The sequence below is a fragment of the Sus scrofa genome, chromosome 9, assembly GCF_000003025.6.
Source record: "Sus scrofa isolate TJ Tabasco breed Duroc chromosome 9, Sscrofa11.1, whole genome shotgun sequence".
Lineage (NCBI taxonomy): Eukaryota > Metazoa > Chordata > Mammalia > Artiodactyla > Suidae > Sus > Sus scrofa.
The window spans coordinates 39,538,784-39,558,331 of record NC_010451.4 but is presented as its reverse complement, the minus strand read 5'-3'; the positions used below and the strand labels follow the sequence as shown (position 1 = coordinate 39,558,331).

The following is a 19,548-nucleotide window of genomic DNA, read 5'->3' as shown; positions in this document are numbered from 1 at the left end:
TTATTTTAAGTCATGGTATCATAGTGATGTTTTTCATCTTTGGGCTTTTATTTAACCTCATAGAAACTTGTATATTTGTATTTTTTTAATTGAACTATAGTTAATTTAGAATATTGTGTTAGTTTCAGGTGTACAGCAAAGTGATTCATATATATGTGTGTGTGTATTCTTTTTCAGATTCTTTTCCATTATGTTATCATAGATATTACATATAATTCCCTGTGCCATACATTAAATCCTGTTTTTATCGATTTCATATATGGCAGTGTGTATCTGTTAATCCCATACCCTAATTATCCCTCCTGCACCCTTTCCCTTTGATAAACCTAAGTTTGTTTTCTATGTCTGTGAGTCTATTTCTGTTTTGTAAATAAATTCATTTGTATTATTTTTTAGATTTTTGCATATAAGATATAATATTTGCCATTCTCTGACTGACTTCACTTAGTATGATAATCTCTAGGTCTATCCATGTTGCTGCAAATGCTATTATTTCATTCCCCTTTTTATGGCTGAGTAATATTCCATTGTGTATATGTATACCCCATCTTCTTAAGCCATTCATCTATTGATGGACACACTTATGTTGCTTCCATATGTTGGCTATAGTGAATAGTGCTGCTATGAACATTGGGGTGTGTGTATTATATATATTTTTAATTAGAAAGGCATAAAACTTCCCCTGTGGCTATAAATATTCTGATGACTTTGAGATGAGAGGAAGAATATAACTATAGTTTGAGGAGTTCCTGTCGTGGCTCAGCGGAAACAAATCTGACTAGCAACCATGAGGATGCAGGTCAGATCCCTGGCCTTGTTCAGTGGGTTAAGTAAGGATCCAGAGTTGCCGTGAGCTGTGGTGTAGGTTGCAGATGCAGCTCGGATCTGGCGTGGCTGTGGCATAGGCCAGCGGCTACAGCTCCGATTGGACCCCTAGCCTGGCAGCTCCACATGCCATGGGTGCGGCCCTAAAAAGACAAAAAAAGACAAACAAAACAAAACAAAACCAAAAAAAAACCCCAAACAGAAAAAAACCTGGAGTTTGAAAATGATTTTTTTTAACTGCGGAAGTATCCTACAGATTTTGTACCACGTTCTATTGAATTAATCAGTTTTGTAGAAGCAATGGTACCAACATGGTTTTAAATAAAATGTATTAATAATCTTTTATGAGTACAGGTGATGCTCTGGTGTATACCTCTTGTGAGCAACTGAATGACTCTAGTTTTGCCAATAGTTACTATAGTTTTCATAATCTCTACTCTTGTAGTTCCTATACCTCCATTTTACTTAACTTTTACTGCAGGACAGTTTCTGTGTCTCTTGTCATTTTGGAAGGAGGCGATGTGCGTGATGTTTCTGTACCACTTGTGGGTGTGGGGTAAGCTCACAGGCTCTCTGTCAGCAGAGTCAGGGCCTCTCACACATTAGCATTTGTGTTCGTCCTGCCCTTTGAATTTCTGTAATGAAAGGAGATAGGTTGGAAGGCAGCAATAGCAAGCTATTGCAGAAGGAAGTTTTTTGAGCAAATTATGGACACGTGCTAGCTTCAGAAGTGTTTGTGAGGCTAGAGTCAGAACTCCCAAAGCTTACATGTGTATTTGGCTGGGTGAGTGCCTGTCCCTCCCCTGCTCCCTGAAGCCTAAATAACACCCCAACACCCGACACTATCTGAGTGGAGAGCTCTGGCGACATTGTTCAAGCACTCAGATGTTTGTGCTTCTAAAGCCCTGTGGGAATTCTCAGGATTACAATGAATGTGTCTTACTGCCCTGAAAGGACTTTTACAATTACTGATGAAGAGTTGGCCTTTCTCCATTGCAGATTGACATCAGTAAATGCCATTATTTAGTGGATTTGGACACCATGAGAGAAACACCTCGGGAGCCAAAATACTCGTCCAATAGAGAAGAATGGATCAACTTGGCCTACAGACCATTCCTTGATGCTTCTAGGTATGTGGTTTTACTCCTAAGAAATGTACCAGGACTAACTAGTAAGAGCAAAAATTAGAATCCACATTGAATAATTTTAAGTCCTGGGTAACTCTACTAGATGTTTTATTTTTATTTGGACCTGAACATCTTCTTGTCCAGTTTCCTGAGAAATCTAAAAGAGTGCTGTCCTTTTCTAGGCATTAGAATGCAACATATATTCTGGTATCATCCAACTTGAAAAATCTAAACAGATCCACTGAAGAAAACACAAATAAGTGTTTGACATTGATTATTTTTGGCAATCAGCCTCAGCTTTCTTAACTGTCAGGAAGATTGACTTGTTCTTTGTGGAGCTAGAAGTTCATATCCATTATTTCTGAGTTTAAGATTCAGTTATAGATGGGGTGAAGCCTTTCTAGATCTTAAGTAGAGAGACCCAATAGACCAGGGCTTGGCTGGCTCTTCAGTCGGGCCTCTTCAGAAGGGCCTAGGTGAAGGAGTAATGAGTGGGGGAAACTTAGAGGGGTCAGGTTGTAAATGGAGTAGGGGTCCAGGTAGACAGATAGTTGAAATTAAGGAGGGCCAGGGAGACCTGGTGGCCCAGCCCAGGATCCAAGAGGTCAGGCAGAACCAGAAGGTAGAGGACCAGGGCTTAAGAGACAGATTTGGGACTCAGAAACAGGGGAGAAATGTTTTCAGAAAGAGGAAGTGATTAGAACCTACTGGTAAATCAAGTAAGATGAAAAGTAACAACTGTCCACTGGATTTGGCAGCTGATAAAAGCAATTTGGGTGGAACGGTGGGGGCATAGGGACTAGAGAGATTATAGGGATCACAGCAACAATAGCAGGACAAGAATTTGAGAAAGCACATCCAGACAAGTCTTTTGAAGAGTTTTGCTGTAAAGAGGAGCAAAGAAATAGGGCTCTAGTTGGTGGTGGGTACAAGGAAAATGTGACTAGAGAAGATTTTTTGTTCTTTTTTTTAAATTATAGTAGCATATATATGATATAAAATTTTCTGTTTTAACCATTTGAGGTATACAGTTCAATGGCATTAATTAATTTACAGTCTTGTGCAACCATTACCATTGTGTTTTTTTCAGCTGGGATATGATTGACATATAACACTGTGTAAGTTTAAGGTGTACAACTTGTTGGTTTGATACACTTACATGTCAAAATGTGATTACCACAGTAGCATTAGCTAACACCTTTCATCTTGTTGCACATTTATCGTTTCCTTTTTGTGTTGAGTTCCATTTGTCATTATCTATTGCCAAAACTTTCTCATCACCCCCAAACTATTCCTCTTTTATTATTTTATTTTTTTGTCTTTTTTTTTTTCCTTGTCTTTTGTCGTTTTTAGGGCCACACCTATGGCATATGGAGGTTCCCAGGCTAGGGTCAAATCAGAGCTACAGCTGCTGGTCTACATCACAGCCACAGCAATGCCAAATCCCAGCCATGTCTGTGACCTACACCGCATCCCACGGCAACGCTGGATCCTTAACCCACCGAATGAAGCCAGGGATCAAACCTGCAACCTCATGGTTCCTAGTTGGATTTGTTTCCACTCCACCACGACAGGAACTTCTTATTTTTTGTCTTTTTAGGGGTGCACCCAAGGCATATGGAGGTTCCCAGGCTTGGGGTCTAATCGGAGTTACAGCTGCTGGCCTATGCCACAGCCACAGCAACACCAGATCTGAGCTGTGTCTGCGACCTACACCACACAGCTCACAGCAGTGCCGGATCCTTAACCTGCTGAGTGAGGCCAAGGATTGAACCCTCAACCTCATGGTTCCTAGTCGGATTCATTTCCACTGTGCCACAATGGGAACTCCCCTATTTTTTTTTTTTTAAACAACTTTAAGTACAGTTTACATATTATAAAAGTTACCCATTTTAAGTGTACAATAAATAGTTGTTAATAATTTACCAAGTTGTGAAACTATCACCACAATTCAATTTTAGAACATTTCCACAGTATGGAAGGTCCTTAAAAAACTAAATATAAAACTACTGTATGATCCAGCAATCCCACTCCTGGGCATCTATCCAGAGAATACCATAATTTGAAAAGATACGTGCATCCCAATGTTCACAGCAGCACTATTTACAGTAGCCAAGACATGGAAACAACCTAAATGTCCATTGACAGAGGAATGGATAAAGAAGATGTGGTCCACATATATGATGGAATATTACTCAACCATAAAAAAGAATGAAATAATGCAATTTGCAGTAACAATGGATGGACCTAGAGATTATCATGCTGAGGTGACTCAGACAGAGAAAAACAAATATCATATGATATCATTTATATATGGAATCTAGTTTTTAAATGATACAAATGAACTTATTTACAAAACAGAAACAGGTCTCAAAATCAAACTTATAATTACCAAGGGAAATGTGGGGGTGGGTGGTAAATTAGGGATTAACATATACACACTTCTGTATGTAAAATAGATTACTAACAAGGACCTGCTTATAGCACGGGGAACTCTACTCAATATTCTGTAATAACCTATGTGGGAAAAGAAACTGAAAAAGAGTGGATATAAGTATATGTGTAACTGATTTACTTTGCTGAACACCTAAAACTCACACAACATTGTAAATCAACTATACCCCAATAAAATTTAAGTTAAAAATTTTAAAAATTGTAGTTCCCATTGTGGCTCATGAGCCTGACTAGTATCCATGCAGATGTGGGTTTGATCCCTGGCCTCTCTCTGGGTTAAAGATCCAGTGTTGCCACAAGCTTTGGTATATGTCTCAGACACAGTTTATATCCCAAGTTGCTGTGGTGTAGGCCGGTAGCTGCAGCTCCGATTCCACCCCTAGCCTGGGCACAGGTGTGGCCCTAAAAAAGCAAAAAAAAAAAAAAAAGTTTTTTAATTAAAAAATAAATAATTTTTTTAAAAAAGAACATTTCCATCACCTCAGCACCAGGGAACCACTCTTACTTTCTGTTTTATAGATTTGCCTTTTTCCAACTTTGTAATGTAAATAGAATCATATACTCTGTGAGGTTCTGTGCCTGGCTTCTTTCACTAAGCATATTTCTGAGGTTCATTCGTCTTATTGCATGTGTTAGTAGGTATCCTTTTCCTTGCTGAATACTGTTCCACTGTATGGATATACTCATTTAGCCCTTCACCAGTTGATGGACATTTGGGTTATTTTTATTTTTTAGCCACTATGAATAATGGTGCAGTGGACATCCCTGTGCACGGTTGTGTGTGGGGGGGTTGGGTTCTAACCAAGAAAGCTTGACAAAGCAGGAAAGGGGCAGGGGAGTTGAAGGTTTATGCAGAGGAGCGATCCAGTGATTGGTCATGGCCATAAGTGGGTAAGGAGGGAGGTGTGGGCATTGAGGGAGTGGAAAACCTTGACAGGTGGGAGAATCATGGCCTGATATTCAAAACATTGTCAGAATCAGTAGGAGGAGGGAGCTTGAAGAGAAGCAGCAGGGAAGGTGTGAAGCTTTCTTCATGACACTCATTCTTTGGTGCCCGAGTTGTTAGTTATACTATATTGGGGGTAGTTCTTTGTTAGTTATACTGTATTGGGGGTAGGTTGCAACTGTGCCTTCATAGTTGAGAAACCTGTGACAACAGGAGATCTGGGCTTGAAAAAATCTCTCCAGCCCTAGGGGATCAGTAGATCCAAAGCAGCCTTCCTGTTAACAAGGGAAAACTTAGTGTTTTACGAATCTGACCAGCAGTACTTTGGTCGCAGAATAAACTCTCTTTATAGCAAATGGGGCAAGGGAGTATTTTTGAGGTGACTTTTTTTCCCCTTTGGTTTTGAAGGATTGAGGTGAGAAAGGTTTCCTTCTCTTCCCATTTCCCCTTCTGTAGCATATGGGCCCAGCAGCCAGTGGACTTGAACTGAGAGCCTGTTCAAGGCAAGAAACCTGACCCTTGCACACTTCTCACTGGAGAATTGGAAATCTTTTATGGGAAAAGCAGAAGGTGTTGGTCACCTTCCACCTGCCTTGTGGCAAGCAGAGCATGATCAGAGGTGACCATACAGTCACAGTGATATGGTCTAGCATTGCTCCTCCTGTGCCCTCTGTGTTCAGCCCTCTCCTCTAGCCCTTGGGCGCAGGGGACACATTGGGAGACCATGAAATGTGAGGGCCTTTCGCAGGGAGGCTACTGCTGTTCCCCACTTAACTACGGCATAACTGGCTCGGGTTGATAACTACGTGAGCATCTTCTCCATCTAAGACTGTAGACTGTGTGCAGGCAGGATGTCTGCACTGGGGAGTCCTTGGGATACCTGGGGAGACACACCAGCATCCAGAGAGGTGCTGCTGGGGCATAAGAGCAGGGGTTAGGTCCAGAAGGCGGGGGTGGGAGGGACCAAGGAATGTTCCTCGAGGAGAGGCCATCCAAAGATTACGCCGCGTTCGTGCGGGAGGGGGAAGGAGGAGGGAAGGTTAGGAGGCTGTTCTAGGTGAGAGGTGACCAGGGACTGAAAGAGGACAGATGGACTCAGGAGACCATGGTTGCAGAGAAAAATCAGGCCAAAGTTTAGATCACAGAAGCCCACGGCTTTCCCCAGTGGCCTGTATTGAGTTTTTTTTTTTTTTCCCAAAGTTTTTTTTTTTTGGTTGCACCCATGGCATGCAGACTTTCCCATACTATGGTTCAAACCTGCACCATGGTAGTGACACTGCTGAGTCCTTAACCGCTAGACCACCAGGGAACTCCTCTTTTCTTTTCAAGGGTTTTTTGGGGTTTTTTTTTGTATCAAGCTTTTAAATTTTTACTTTGCTTATTGTTTTGGTTTGCTTTCTCCAGCTGGGCTGGTCCCTGACCAAAAGCTGTCACAGGTTGAGCAGCACTTGCTAGAGAGATGAGACCCTAAGCTTATCTCATTGCCCATTCTGTTTCTCCTGCTGGTCCTGCTTCCTTTTCCTGTTTGCCTCCTGAGCACACCTCTGGTGTAGATGGAGGGAAGGAGAGGTTCTTGGGGAATGCCTTCCGAGGTTTTTAATTTCCCCTAAGCTGTCCTTATTTCCCCAAAAGAGGCGTTCTTTTCACGACCATATGCCGAGAAAGAAAGAAATTGGTTGCTTTAAGCACTAAGGTATATTTATTTGAAGGTGTGCAAAGTGTAATGTGCATTTCATCCTGGTTACTTGCTGGTTATTCCTCTCAGATTCCCTATTTCCATATCAGTAAAACAAGAATGATAATATCATATATACTTTATAGGACTATGGTAAGGATTAAATGAAAGCTGAAATATGGAAGTGTTTTTAAATTCTAGAGCATTATATAGGTGGTCAGGCCTTCCAATTAATTAGCAGTCTGCCTAAAGTTCCAGAATCATGCTGATTTTCCTTACATTTCTCTTCCTCAGCATTTCCTGGTAGTATATACACTGAGCCAACTGCAAAAGCAGCAGGATCCCATGCTGTTTGCCACAGCAGTTTGTCACCGTCAGCACTGTGACAGCTCATGTTGCTGACTTTGGGCCAGTTAAGTTGGACTGTACTGTCCCTCAGAGGTATCCCTCTCAGATGGTGCATGAGATGCTCCTGGGAGCTTGATCCTAGAACGCCTTTGCACCTGTGACATGGGGCTCTTACGTTCCCTCTGTCTTCTTGAAACAGTGGTTTTTTGTAACAAGGAGAAAGAATGGTATCACCCACACGTGACGATCACTCATGTCTTAGACCCTAGATCAGGTGGCCTATCATCCAGCTCTTCCTGAGGAAAAGAGAAGGTTTTCACAAGCCTGCAACATCATCACCACATGATCTTTGTAGAAATGTAAGCAGGTTGGTTTCTCAAATGTTTATATCCCTACAATTTAAATCTGCTTTCTTTAGCGTTCACTTCGAGATCATTTTTTCTTTCTTCTTGTATCCATCTGTCTGTCTCTCCATCTGCCATCCATTCCATCAGCAGCTATTTTTTTGGACATTGTCAGAATCTTAGGTGTATAGTAGTGAAAAGTACACACAACTCCCTGTCCTCCTGGATCCTACAGTGTCATGGGGAAGCTGGCATTAAACAAGCAACCGTACAGATGAATGTGGAATTACAACCTGTGTTAAGTACCTGAAAGAAAAGCACAGGGCGCTGGCAGAGAAGGAATCAGCAGAAGGACGTCCCTGGAGCCTTCCTTTATCTGAAGTCAGCCGTTAGGCAGGTTTGGAAATCAGAAAATATTTATTGAACAGCTATGATGTCCTTGTCACAGAGTTAGATGATTTAAGGGGTATAAAAGTAGTAATTAGACACAGAGTTTACCCTTGAATAATGTACAGCTTTTGTAGTTACACGTATGAAAACAACTTGCAAATAGTATTAAGTAAGACCATAGAAGGTACCAGGTTGTGTGCTAGAACCTCAGAGAAAGGAGAGATCTGTGGAGGTTAGAGTAGACTGAGAAGGCTTCCTGAAGGAGGCGGTGCATGAGCTGAGGTTTAGGGAAAAAGATTTGTACGGGTGGTTAAGAGACTAATTCAAGGAGAAAAAAACATGAGCACAAGTGGAAAGATAAAAAGAAGCCTATTGGATGAGAGGCCTGAGGGTCCATAAAGAGAACTTTGTTATTTATTTATTTTGTCTTTTGTCTTTCTAGGGCTGCACCCATGGCATATGTAGGTTCCCAGGCTAGGGTCAAATTGGAGGTACAGCTGCCGGCCTACACCACAGCCACAACAATATGGGATCCAAGCCGCGTCTGCAACCTACACTGCAGCTCATGGCAGTACCGGATCCTTAACCCACTGAGCAAGGCCAGGGATCAAACCTGCATCCTCATGGATACTAGTTGGGTTCGTTAACCACTGAGCCACAATGGGAGCTCCCCATAAAGAGAACTATAATTTACCTTTTTGGTTTAAAGTTGCTTTTAGTTAACGTGGTCTGTAATGTATCATTGAAATCAGCACTTTCGAAAGGAAGAAGCCCTTCCCTGGGCAGATTGAGGTCTGTGGGCATCCTGTTGTGATGTGGCCAGAATACAAGGACTTATCCCAGAAAGCAGGACGGGAGGATGAGGCACAGAGATATGGTTCCTTTGCCCCACAGTCCGCGTTCACCAAGTGGATTTGCCTGTAGTTTCCTTATTTAATTTCCTGACCTTTCTTGGTGGTGTAGCCTGGATTGGGTTTTAGCTATCTGTCAGGGAGGTCATGAGGATAGTTTGAAGACAGTACCGGCCCATAAACACATTGATCTCTGAATGTGTGTACCAGAGGCGACTCAGCCCCAGGAGAAAGCAGCCTGAAGATTATTAGAGCAGTATTGTGATTGATGCAAATGTAGGAGTTCTGACTATTTATCAGCATGTGAAGAGGCTTGTTTCCTGTTGGAATTGTTGGAGGATAATCACAGCTTTTGCTGTTGGACTGCCGGAGAAGAACTCACCAATAGGGCCAGGTGTTGTTATCCCAGTCGCGGAGAATAGCAGCCCCATGCCCATCCATTCTTTGCCTGTTAGGCCTCTTCTCTGCTTTATCAGAGGACTGGAGACTCCAAGGCCGTTAGTTTGAGAGAGGATCCAGGCTTAAGGATCACCATTTTCTAGTCTCCTTGCACATAACTAGTACCAGGACTGCAGCTTCCTCCCCCTGAATTTCTGAGTCTGTGTCTGGCTAACATTATAAAGGTCTATCAAACATCCAAGATAAGGGCACTAAACTAGTTGAAATACCCTTTTTTTTTTTGAAATACTGTTTTTTTTTTAAACCAGACACATTCGTTACTCTGTGGCCATCTCATGTTACATACCTTCTAAAAGGAGAGAGGATTTTCTTTTTCCTTCTTTGAAGACCATATAATGGCTAATTGTATAAAATAGCTGGACAAGTGGGTGGATGTAATGCTTCCTCCGAGATTCCCCAGAGGGGAGTGAAGGGAGAGTGTGGCCACAACAGGCCAGCTCAGTGGGGGCTCCTTTCTGAGGATGTTTGGCTGAGAGAGTCCGGTGGGAGGGCTCTCCGGGATGGTGGAGTTGGCCTCCTGAGCGACAGCGCTGTTTGTAGCTTTCAAAACAAGTTGGGAGGCTCTGCTCCTGCTTTGCACAGCCACTTTCTGCCCACTCTTTCCTCCTTTATTATAGGTCCCTTTTATTTCACTTGCTTTGCTGTCACCTTTGGTTTTTGGACTTGGATTTCATTCTTCCCCATTTTGGAGCATATTAACCTCACCTAACTGAATTTTAGGGTTGCCTGATTAGGGGCTTGTGGAAAGATTTAACTAGGGCAGGATTTCAAAGCCTGAAGATTTATAATTACAGGTAGATGCCACTAAAGAGTAGAGCTTAACATCTTCCGCTGCTGTGGTAGGAGAGGGGCCTTTTCTAGTCAGAGGACCTACAGCCACAAGGCAGGGGCTGTGCTGATATAGCATCTGTTGCTTGTGTTCTTTCAGTGCCCAGCACAGGATTCTCGTGGTCACTGAGCATTACCTGCAGTAGAGAGTTTTTTGTAAGACCCTTAGTCTCCTTTAGCATTCAAGAAGAAATGAATCCAGCAGCTGTGAGGCCCAAAGAGTCCATGGCAGACATCGTATTCCCGGCCCCTAACCTCAGCATAAGCAAGAACTATTTATTTCTTAAAGGTGAGAAGACCAATCAGAAGTTGAAGAGAAGACCAGTGAAGCGCAAATTGGTTGGAAGATCTTGTTCCCGTCATTGCTGTGTAATAGATCACCCCAGACTTTATGGTATAAAAGGACAATGGCTGTTCGTTATTGTTTTCTCTCCTGGTTCTCTGGACTGATGGGGCCCAGCTAGGCAGTTCTTCACTTACTAGGGTTCTCTTGCATTGACCATCAGATGGTAGCTGGAACTAGAGGCATCTCAAAGGGTTTCCCACATGTCTAGTGATTGATGTTGGCTGTTGGTTGGCTCTTAGCTGTGGCTCTCAGAACACATCCTTGTGGCTTCTCCATGTGGCCTGTGTGTCCTCACGCATGGCGCCTGGCTTCAGGATCTCAGGAGCTAGATAGATAGCTTTTTATGACCTAGCCTTGGCATTCACACAGTGTCTTTCCCACCTCATTCTGTTCACTGGAAGGCAGCCACTTGAATAGTCCATGTTCAAGGAGAGAGGAATTAGATTTCCTCTGTTATTGGGAGGAGTGTCAAAGAATTTATGGATATGTTTTAAAAACATCACAGCTCTTTTGATGCTATTCTTCATCCAAATTAGATAATTTTTGAACTGTTCCTCCCTTCTTTCCTCCTTTCTTCCTTTTTTCTTTCCTAATGGCTGCCTCAGCAGCATATGGAAGTTCTTGGGTCAGGGATTGAATCCAAGCTGCAGCTGTGACCTATGCCACAGCTGTGGATCCTTTAATCCACTGTGCCAGGTGGTGGATAGAACCCGTGCCTCTGCAGCAACTCGAGCTGCTGTAGTCAGATGTTTAACCCACTGAACCACAGTGGGAACTCCTGAAATTTCCTTTTTAAAAAGAGATTTCTTCTAGAAGATACATACGGCACTCAAAATAGTACAATAGGCTGTTTCCATCTGCAGCTTCTTGCTACCCAGGTGGAAAGGGAGACTTCACTCCATGGCACAGTTTGGTTTGACCTGCTTCGGATGGGGTTCAGATCCTTTGGGTGGAGTGAGTTCTCCCTCCTCCTGTAATTGAAGCTCTTTTCCCTACGAGTCAGTCCCAGTGGTGCCCCTTTAGCCCCTTCATGTTTGACAGAACACTGGGAAACTCTAAGGAAGAAGTGACGAGAGTTTCTGTGCTTTTGTGATTCTTTATCAGCTCATTCTCTTAAACTCTGTTTCTTTACCAGTTTTTGGCCTTTCCTTTTTTTCTTCTCTCTAGATGCTTTCCTAAGACCCTTCATCTGGCAGTGCTACTACCTCAGGCTAGATTTGGCTTCCAAATGCATTGGTGTTTTGCTCGTTGTATTCTTCGACTGCTTAATCATTATCTGCTGACATTTTAAGAAAAATAAACCTTTTTTGTTTTTCTAAGCTCAGAGAGTCTACTTTCCACTGTTGTGGGATTAGTTCTCCAGAAAGAGGGTGTCTGTGCTTCAAGTCCGTGGAATAGAGCTTCTCAGGTGTGAAGAGTGCAGACATGGTGCATTTTAGAACGGCCACTGCTTTGAGCTCACTTAGATCAGGCAGCTGGCATCATCAGAGGTGTTTGCTCTTGAGAGTCAAAACAACATCTCCTGTTAAATCTCATAACTCCTAGCACATATTAGGATCTTGGAAAATACTGATCAATTATTTGATGTAGTTCACATTCTTAAAACTGTATTTATGCCAGAGGGGGAAAAAAAAGTGGAAAAAGAATTTCTTTAGCAGCCTCTCATGCCCTTATTCGGTAGAATAAAGATTGTTGAGTAGGTGACTGGCTTCAGTGTCCTACCTCCTGGAAGGCTCCTTCTTGGAGCCCCAGGTACCAACCCTAAGGAAACCAAAGGCCACGTGTAGAGAGGAGGCCCCGTGAAGGAGGCTGAAGGCCTGAAGCGCTGGCTGGGTGCACAGTGCATGGCGGCAGGAACCCCCACACAAAGCCACAGAGTTGAGAGAAATAATCGATTGTTTTTTTAAGCTAAAAAAGGAAGGATTATTGAGTTATTTTAAAGTATACTCATCCATTATTTCCTCTCGGAAGCTCACCAGAGTCACCTCAAGTGCTACTGTTTGTCACAGTGAAGGAGCTCAAATCAGGGTCCAGAGAGTAGGGACAAACACCTTGAACACTGCTCCATGTCTTCTCCACAGGAATGGTGGATGGAGCAGGTAGTACCTTCACATCTGAGTGGCTGTCGGATAGTGGAAAAAGGCTGGTTAAGAGTGTTTCTTTGGCAACTTTGGTAGGACTGGAGGTCGGAAAATGACTGCTTGCGGAGTTCCCGTCGTGGCGCAGTGGTTAACGAATCCGGCTAGGAACCATGGGGTTGCGGGTTCGGTCCCTGCCCTTGCTCAGTGGGTTAACGATCCGGTGTTGCCGTGAGCTGTGGTGTAGGTTGCAGACGTGGCTCGGATCCCACGTTGCTGTGGCTCTGGCGTAGGCTGGTGACTACAGCTCCGATTCGACCCTCAGCCTGGGAACCTGCATATGCCGCGGGAGCGGCCTAAGAAATAACAAAAAGACAAAAAAAAAAAAAAAAAGAAAATGACTGCTTGCTTAATACCAGTTCTTTTTCAATTCCCTCATTCTGAATATCAGTGAAAGGTGACTGGTCAAGAGGTTATGATGTTATGTCAGATGATTGGCCAAGGCCACAAACCAGCAAAATGATTCACTGTCTACACCAGTCTCGAAGTGACATGATTCCAACTTGTGCCTCAGCAAACTTCCAAATCATTATACGGTATGGATCTTTGGAGGCTGCAACCCAAGAGTCAAAGCTATGAATGTATTCATTGACTGTTCAGGGTCTGCGGATGTGCCCACTGAAAACTGTCATTCTGGTCACATGGGCGATGATAATGCAGCAAATTTTGTGTGAACTGAAACCTGGGGCCGGGGGTTACTTGACCTTTTGTATTAATATTCTCTTTGTGAGGTAAGATATGGAGGGTGCAAGTAGTTCTGTGTTGCTGGCACAGAGGGTGAGGCTGAAGAGGTAAAAACGAGACAGGAGGGGAAGTAGGAGCCAGAAGATGCTATAAAACATGGTAAGGGGTGTGAGAGTAATCTGATCGGCCTGTGGTGTTTAAGGGACTCTCTGAAGCCCTGGTCAGACTGAAAACTGTAGGTCTTCCGAGATGCTTTACATGGCCGGCACGATGCGTTAGAATGGCTTTGAATGCTTTTCTCTAATTTGTTACCGTCTTCAACATTCTCTGTGGTCTTGTCTCTTGTCCTTCCTCTTCCTGCTCCTTCAGTCCTTGTGAGTTTCCCTGGCTTCTGACTCTTACTGACATTTGTATCCTACAGGTGTTTCTCATCTAGTTTTTCCCAACTTGTGTTCTTAAACTCACGGTATGTGAAGCCTTCCTCCCCCTCTAAAAAAAAGATGAAAACTTTTTGGGTAAAAAAAAAATTCTCTTTGCAGATGTGGACACCCTCCGAGTCTCGCTAGTGCTCAACACCCCATGGGCCGCCGCAGCCTCCCCCTACGCGCGTACATACACATCATGCTTTGCTCTGCCCCACCTGATGGCTTTAGGACTGAATTTTGGGAGCAGAGAAGAGAAAGAAGAGCTTCCTATTAGTATTACTTTTTTCTTTTTACGGCTGCAGCTTGCAGCAATGCCGGGTCCTTAGTCCACTGAGTGAGGCCAGGGATTGTACCCACATCCTCGCGGAGACTACGTGGGGTTTTTAACCTGCTGAGCCACAGTGGGAACTCCCTTGGTATTTCCTTTTCCTTGTGGAAAGTGAATATTGCCAGAGCAAGGGAGGTAACCTGAGTGCTCTAAGAGTCAGGACAGATCCTTCCTTCACTGACAGGGTGTTTGTTGAGCTCTTTCTGTGGCACTGTTCCGAAAGCTGGAGCATAGCAGTTAGACAGAAAGTTCTGTCTTCAAGCGACTGACATTCTAGTGAAGATTAACGTGCAGCATCTAATTCCTGTGTCTGTTTGTTTTGGAAAAGAGATAAGTGTCATCTCTGTCTTCCTGACCATTAGAGTAACGTCTCTTGCCCTGTTTCCTATGAAAGATTATTAAAGACAAGTCACATTTTTGCTGCATGTCAGCTTTTTGAGCAGTTCTTAAATTGCTTGATATTGGGAGTTCCCGTCGTGGCACAGTGGTTAACGAATCCGACTAGGAACCATGAGGTTGCGGGTTCGGTCCCTGCCCTTGCTCAGTGGGTTAACGATCCGGCGTTGCCGTGAGCTGTGGTGTAGGTTGCAGACGTGGCTCGGATCCCGCGTTGCTGTGGCTCTGGCGTAGGCCGGTGGCTACAGCTCCGATTCGACCCCTAGCCTGGGAACCTCCATATGCCGCGGGAGCGGCCCAAGAAATAGCAACAACAACAACAACAAAAGACAAAAAAAAAAAAAAAAAAAAAAAAAAAAAAAAAAAAAAGAGAGAGAACTGGCCAATGGAGCTTAGACCTGTGGTTCGGACGTAATGCAACGATAGATGGATAGTAATGTTTGGATGGATAGATGGATGGCTGGATGTGGATAGATAGATAGATAGATAGATAGAAAGAAGAGAAAACTGGAGTGCTAGGGTGTTTTCTTTTTAAAATGAAAAAAATCTATTGAACTGGTGACATCAAGACTGGTGGCCAGTCTTCCATTGACGTCAGCAAGAGCAGATTGAAACCTCCACAGTAGAGTGCCCAGAGCCCTGATAGATGGGACTGGTAATTGAATTAGAAAACATTCTGAGCCCTCATCTAATGATGCTCTTGAGGCAGTCCCTTTGTCCACGATTGTTTCATCCTTGAATTGCTTGAGTGACTTATTCACTAGCAGGGGAAGTATTTTGCGTCTCCCTAAATTATGCTGCCTGTACCTCCCCAAGGCAGTCCTTTGGCATTTCACATTATTTAATGTTATATGAGTTTCCATCGGCATTAGCTTTGTTCTGCTTTGTGATTCAGTCAGATCTTTGTGTGTATAATTTGTGCACACACATGATGTTCCAATGTCCAGCTGCTCTTTTCTTTCACAAAGGCAAATAACCATTTTGATTTCCCTTTTTCCAGCAACAATACAGTATAACAATTTGAAAGGCCCCAGTCTTGCTTAATTATTAAAGCTATTGATAGGAAAGAAAGTGATCTAGAATAGTAGCTACGGTGTTATAAATGAAAAAGTCAAGTTAGCTTGTTGTTGGTTTAAAAAAATTTACAGAATCTTCCCATCCCAGCTCAGAAGTGTATATGTTGACTGTTTATTCACTTCATCTTCTGGAAGAAATTAGCGGCTTTAAATGTTAAAGATAGATAATGCTGTTAATGGTCACAAGTAAAATCTGCAGGAGAAAAGGAGGATTTTTTTTCTAAGTTCTAAAGACTTTTTCAGTACCAAGCTCTGAGGATAAATTTTTCCTAACTTCTCCTTATATTAAGTTCCCACCTCTTAAATAGTTTTGTGTTCAGGCTTAACCAGAAATACCTTCTTGCATCATGAACACATTATCTAGAATTTGATGCTAAATTTTTTACGCTTTTACAGGAACTGAGGAAGCATGGGAGAATCCGAATGCTTCTTGGACCTCTTGATGTATCCTAGTCAGACACGTGTTTGTCCTTAGCAAGATGATTATTCCAAACCACAGATTCATTAGGACTTTGAATTCCTCATTGAGAGTAAGAAAGAACTTCTAATTTTGAGGAAGTGAAAGAAGGCTGGTGTGGTAAGAGTGTAGTGGGCAAGGAGGAAACTGGTACAAAGTGAGGAGTAAGAAGGCTAGATCTCCTTGGGCTTTGTAGGTCATGAGAAAGAGTGTGAATTTATTCAAGTCGCTTTCTGGTTGCTACCGCGTAGACAGAGCATTTAACCTGAAATGCCTATGGCTTTGGTTATGGAGGGGCAAGTTGCTTTTCTGGCTTAGTGTACCTTGGAATGTTGGACCGATAAAATGAAACAGTGTCTGGTCAATGCGTCTTCCAAACCTTTGCAACCTTCAGTGTTTGTCCACTCTTCCAAATTCGGATTATCACTTTGAATTTCTGTATCAATTGTTTAGTATTTAGTATATACTAAGTTATGGTTACGTGTCATTCATTTTCTATTTCCTCCAACTATAGATTATTATTAGCTCTTTGAGAACAGAGGCTTTTGTGTCTTCAGGGCCAGCACACAAAGCCCTACACAGAGTAAGCATGTGGGTTTTTTTGTTGTTGTTGTTTTAAGGATTTGAGATTTCCTTTATTCAAGACTTTGTCTACTCATTTCTTTTTGTATTTTTGCTATTTTCTTGGGCCGCTCCCGCGGCATATGGAGGTTCCCAGGCTAGGGGTCAATCAGAGCTGTAGCCACCGGCCTACGCCAGGCCACAGCAACGCAGGATCCGAGCCGCGTCTGCCACCTACACCACAGCTCATGGCAACGCCGATCGTTAACCCACTGAGCAAGGGCAGGGATCGAACCTGCAACCTCATGGTTCCTAGTCGGATTCTCTGAGCCACAACGGGAACTCCTAGACTTTGTCTACTCATTTCTAAAACTTTCTACAAGTAATACATTTCACCTACTTTTGTATATGTTTGAAGTTTTCTATTGTAACAAGTGGAAAACAAAGCGGGTTGTAAAAAAAAAAAAAAAGCAATATGGTACAAAGTGCAAAATAAAAATTCTCTGCTATATAACAGGGACTGCTTTTTTTTTTTTTTTTTTTTTTTTTTTTGGCCTCACCTGCAGCATCCAGAAATTCCCCAGGCCAGGAATCGAACCCGTGCCACAACAGCAATCCAAGCTGCTGCAGTGACAACACCAGATCCTTAACCTGCTGTATCACAAGGGAACTCTGGGATTGCATAATTTTTGTTTTAATTGATATTGCTAGGATTGCCTTTCCAAGTGGCTCTGCATGGTTCCATTTTTACTGGCTATATCTTCACCAGTGTTTAACACTGTCAGACTTTTCAACTTTTGCAAGATAAATATTGAAAAATTGTATCTAGATTTACATTTCTCTGGTTATTTTGTAAAATTGAACATTATTTCATAAGGCTATTAGCCATTTTCATTTTTTTGCATATATACATACCCATTTTTTTTTCAGATTCAGTTCCTATTTACATTTTTTTTCTCTGTTTATATCCTTTGTCATTGTTTCCTTTTGAGTTATTTGTCACATCAAGTGCAAGAACACTTTGTATAGACTGGATACTCATCTTGTGTTGTGTGTATGGTAAATATTTTGTACCAGTCTCCTTTATTTTTTTACCTTTGTTTCTGCTTGCCTTTTGCATTCAACAGGGATGCATAGTGGCCCTTCTTCCACTTCAGGGAGGTCAGTATTTTTGATGATATGTCCCATGTAGAGCCCAAGATAGTTGGTTTTTTTCCCCCAGTTTTTAGAACTCCTTGGCATGATCTATCAGCATTAAAATAGTCATGACTGGAGTTCCTGCCGTGGCTCAGTGGTTAACGAATACAACTAGGAACCACAAGGTTGAGGTTTGATCCCTGGCCTTGCTTAGTGGGTTAAGGATCCGGTGTTGCCATGTGCTGTGGTGTGGGTCGAAGATGCAGCTTGGATCCCATGTTGCTATGGCTCTGGTGTAGGCCAGCGACAACAGCTCCAATTGGACCCCTAGCCTGGGAACCTCCATATACCGCAGGACCGGCCCTAGAAAAGACGCACACACAAAAAAAGACAAAAAATAAAATAAAATCGTCATGACTGTTTACTGTCTTGGCCCATAGACTCCCTTTGTTTTTATATTTTTTAGTTATTTTATAAATAACTTATAAAAATAAGGATGAGTGGATAAAGAAACCTTCATTTGAAATTTTAATAATGATTTAAATGTAGCAACTCCAAAATGTTTATTCTGTATTCTCCTGGTTTTGAATATGTACCTGAAATGAACACCTCTGAATTTACCTAACTACTCATCAGCTGTCACGCATGAACCTGGAATATGTTCATCTGGAAAATACTAATTCCAGACTTCAGATATATCTCTCATAGGTTCTAGTTTATTACTTCTGGTTCTTCTTTCATTTGTATCATCAAAATGCAAAACTTGAAGAATTTTTTTGGAAACCTTTAATGGCCCCTAATTTTGTCGAAGAGAAGATTGCTGTCTTCTTTGCTCCATAATTTAGGTGTTTTTCTTTTTAGAGCTATAATCTTCAATCAAAATGATCAATCCATTGAATTTTTTATTTTTTTATTATCTATATCCTTCTAGTCACTTTCATATACTAATCTGCCTTCAACATTTGTCCACTTATGAACTGTATCAAATAAAATTTGGCACACAATATCATAAAAATGAAAGAATATAGTTGTATGCCTCTTGAGCGTAATAGGAGAGTCCAAGTTCTTGTTGCAAAATATTGGATGATGAAGTTGTAGGGGAGCAAAATTTTCCTTCTACTCTTACAGGTTCTTTTGGTTGGCCTGATGGTCAAATTAACGTAAGATAGATTTGTAAGAGAAAAGCCAGTTTAACTTCATATATTCAGCAACCTCATAAGAATAAAAGACCCAGGACTTCCTTGGTGGCCTAACAGGTTAAGGATCTGGCATTGCCACTGCTGTGCCTGGCGTCACTGCTGTGGCGTGGTTTCAGCCCCTGACTGTGGAACTTTTGTGTGATGGGTATAGGGCACGGCAAAGAGACAGAGAGACCCAAAGGCAGGTCAGGCAGTTGAAGCTTGTATGCCATCCTGAGCTGAGGAACAGGCTAGAGGCTGGGTCTTCAGAAGCAGGAGGGTCAGTCCCCAGGATAGCAAGAGAGCTGGTGTTTGCCCTGCCACACAGATGTGTCATTCAGATAAAAAGTTATCTCTGGTAATAGCTCTCTCTCTGAGCCACGTTCCCTATCTGAATTCTTTTAGGTAGTTAAGGGAGTAGTAAAAAGTTGTTCTGAGTCTTGTGGGCCTTATCTTCAGCTCAAAATAACCTACATGCCAAAGCCGCACATTTCGGGAGGCTCATTCTGAACCCTTGCAAAGTCCTTCCTATTGAATGACTGACTGAATGAGAACACGTATTTCCTTCTTAGAAA

General features: G+C 42.4%; 1 protein-coding gene across 15 annotated transcripts in view; it reads left to right on the top strand.

Moving 5' to 3' along the window:
- ALG9 (ALG9, alpha-1,2-mannosyltransferase) overlaps positions 1-19,548 on the top strand; it is a 100,882-nt gene that overhangs the window by 61,767 nt on the left and 19,567 nt on the right. For 6 of the 15 annotated variants that reach the window (XR_002346925.1, XR_002346927.1, XM_021102094.1 and 3 more), the window contains 1 exon segment: positions 1,825-1,955. The exons of 8 other annotated variants lie outside the window; for them this stretch is intronic. Coding sequence is in view for 5 of the 7 variants with exons in the window: in XM_021102094.1 (XP_020957753.1) it covers positions 1,825-1,955 (131 nt within the window). In the remaining 2 variants the exon portion in view is untranslated. 15 annotated transcript variants of the gene reach the window in all.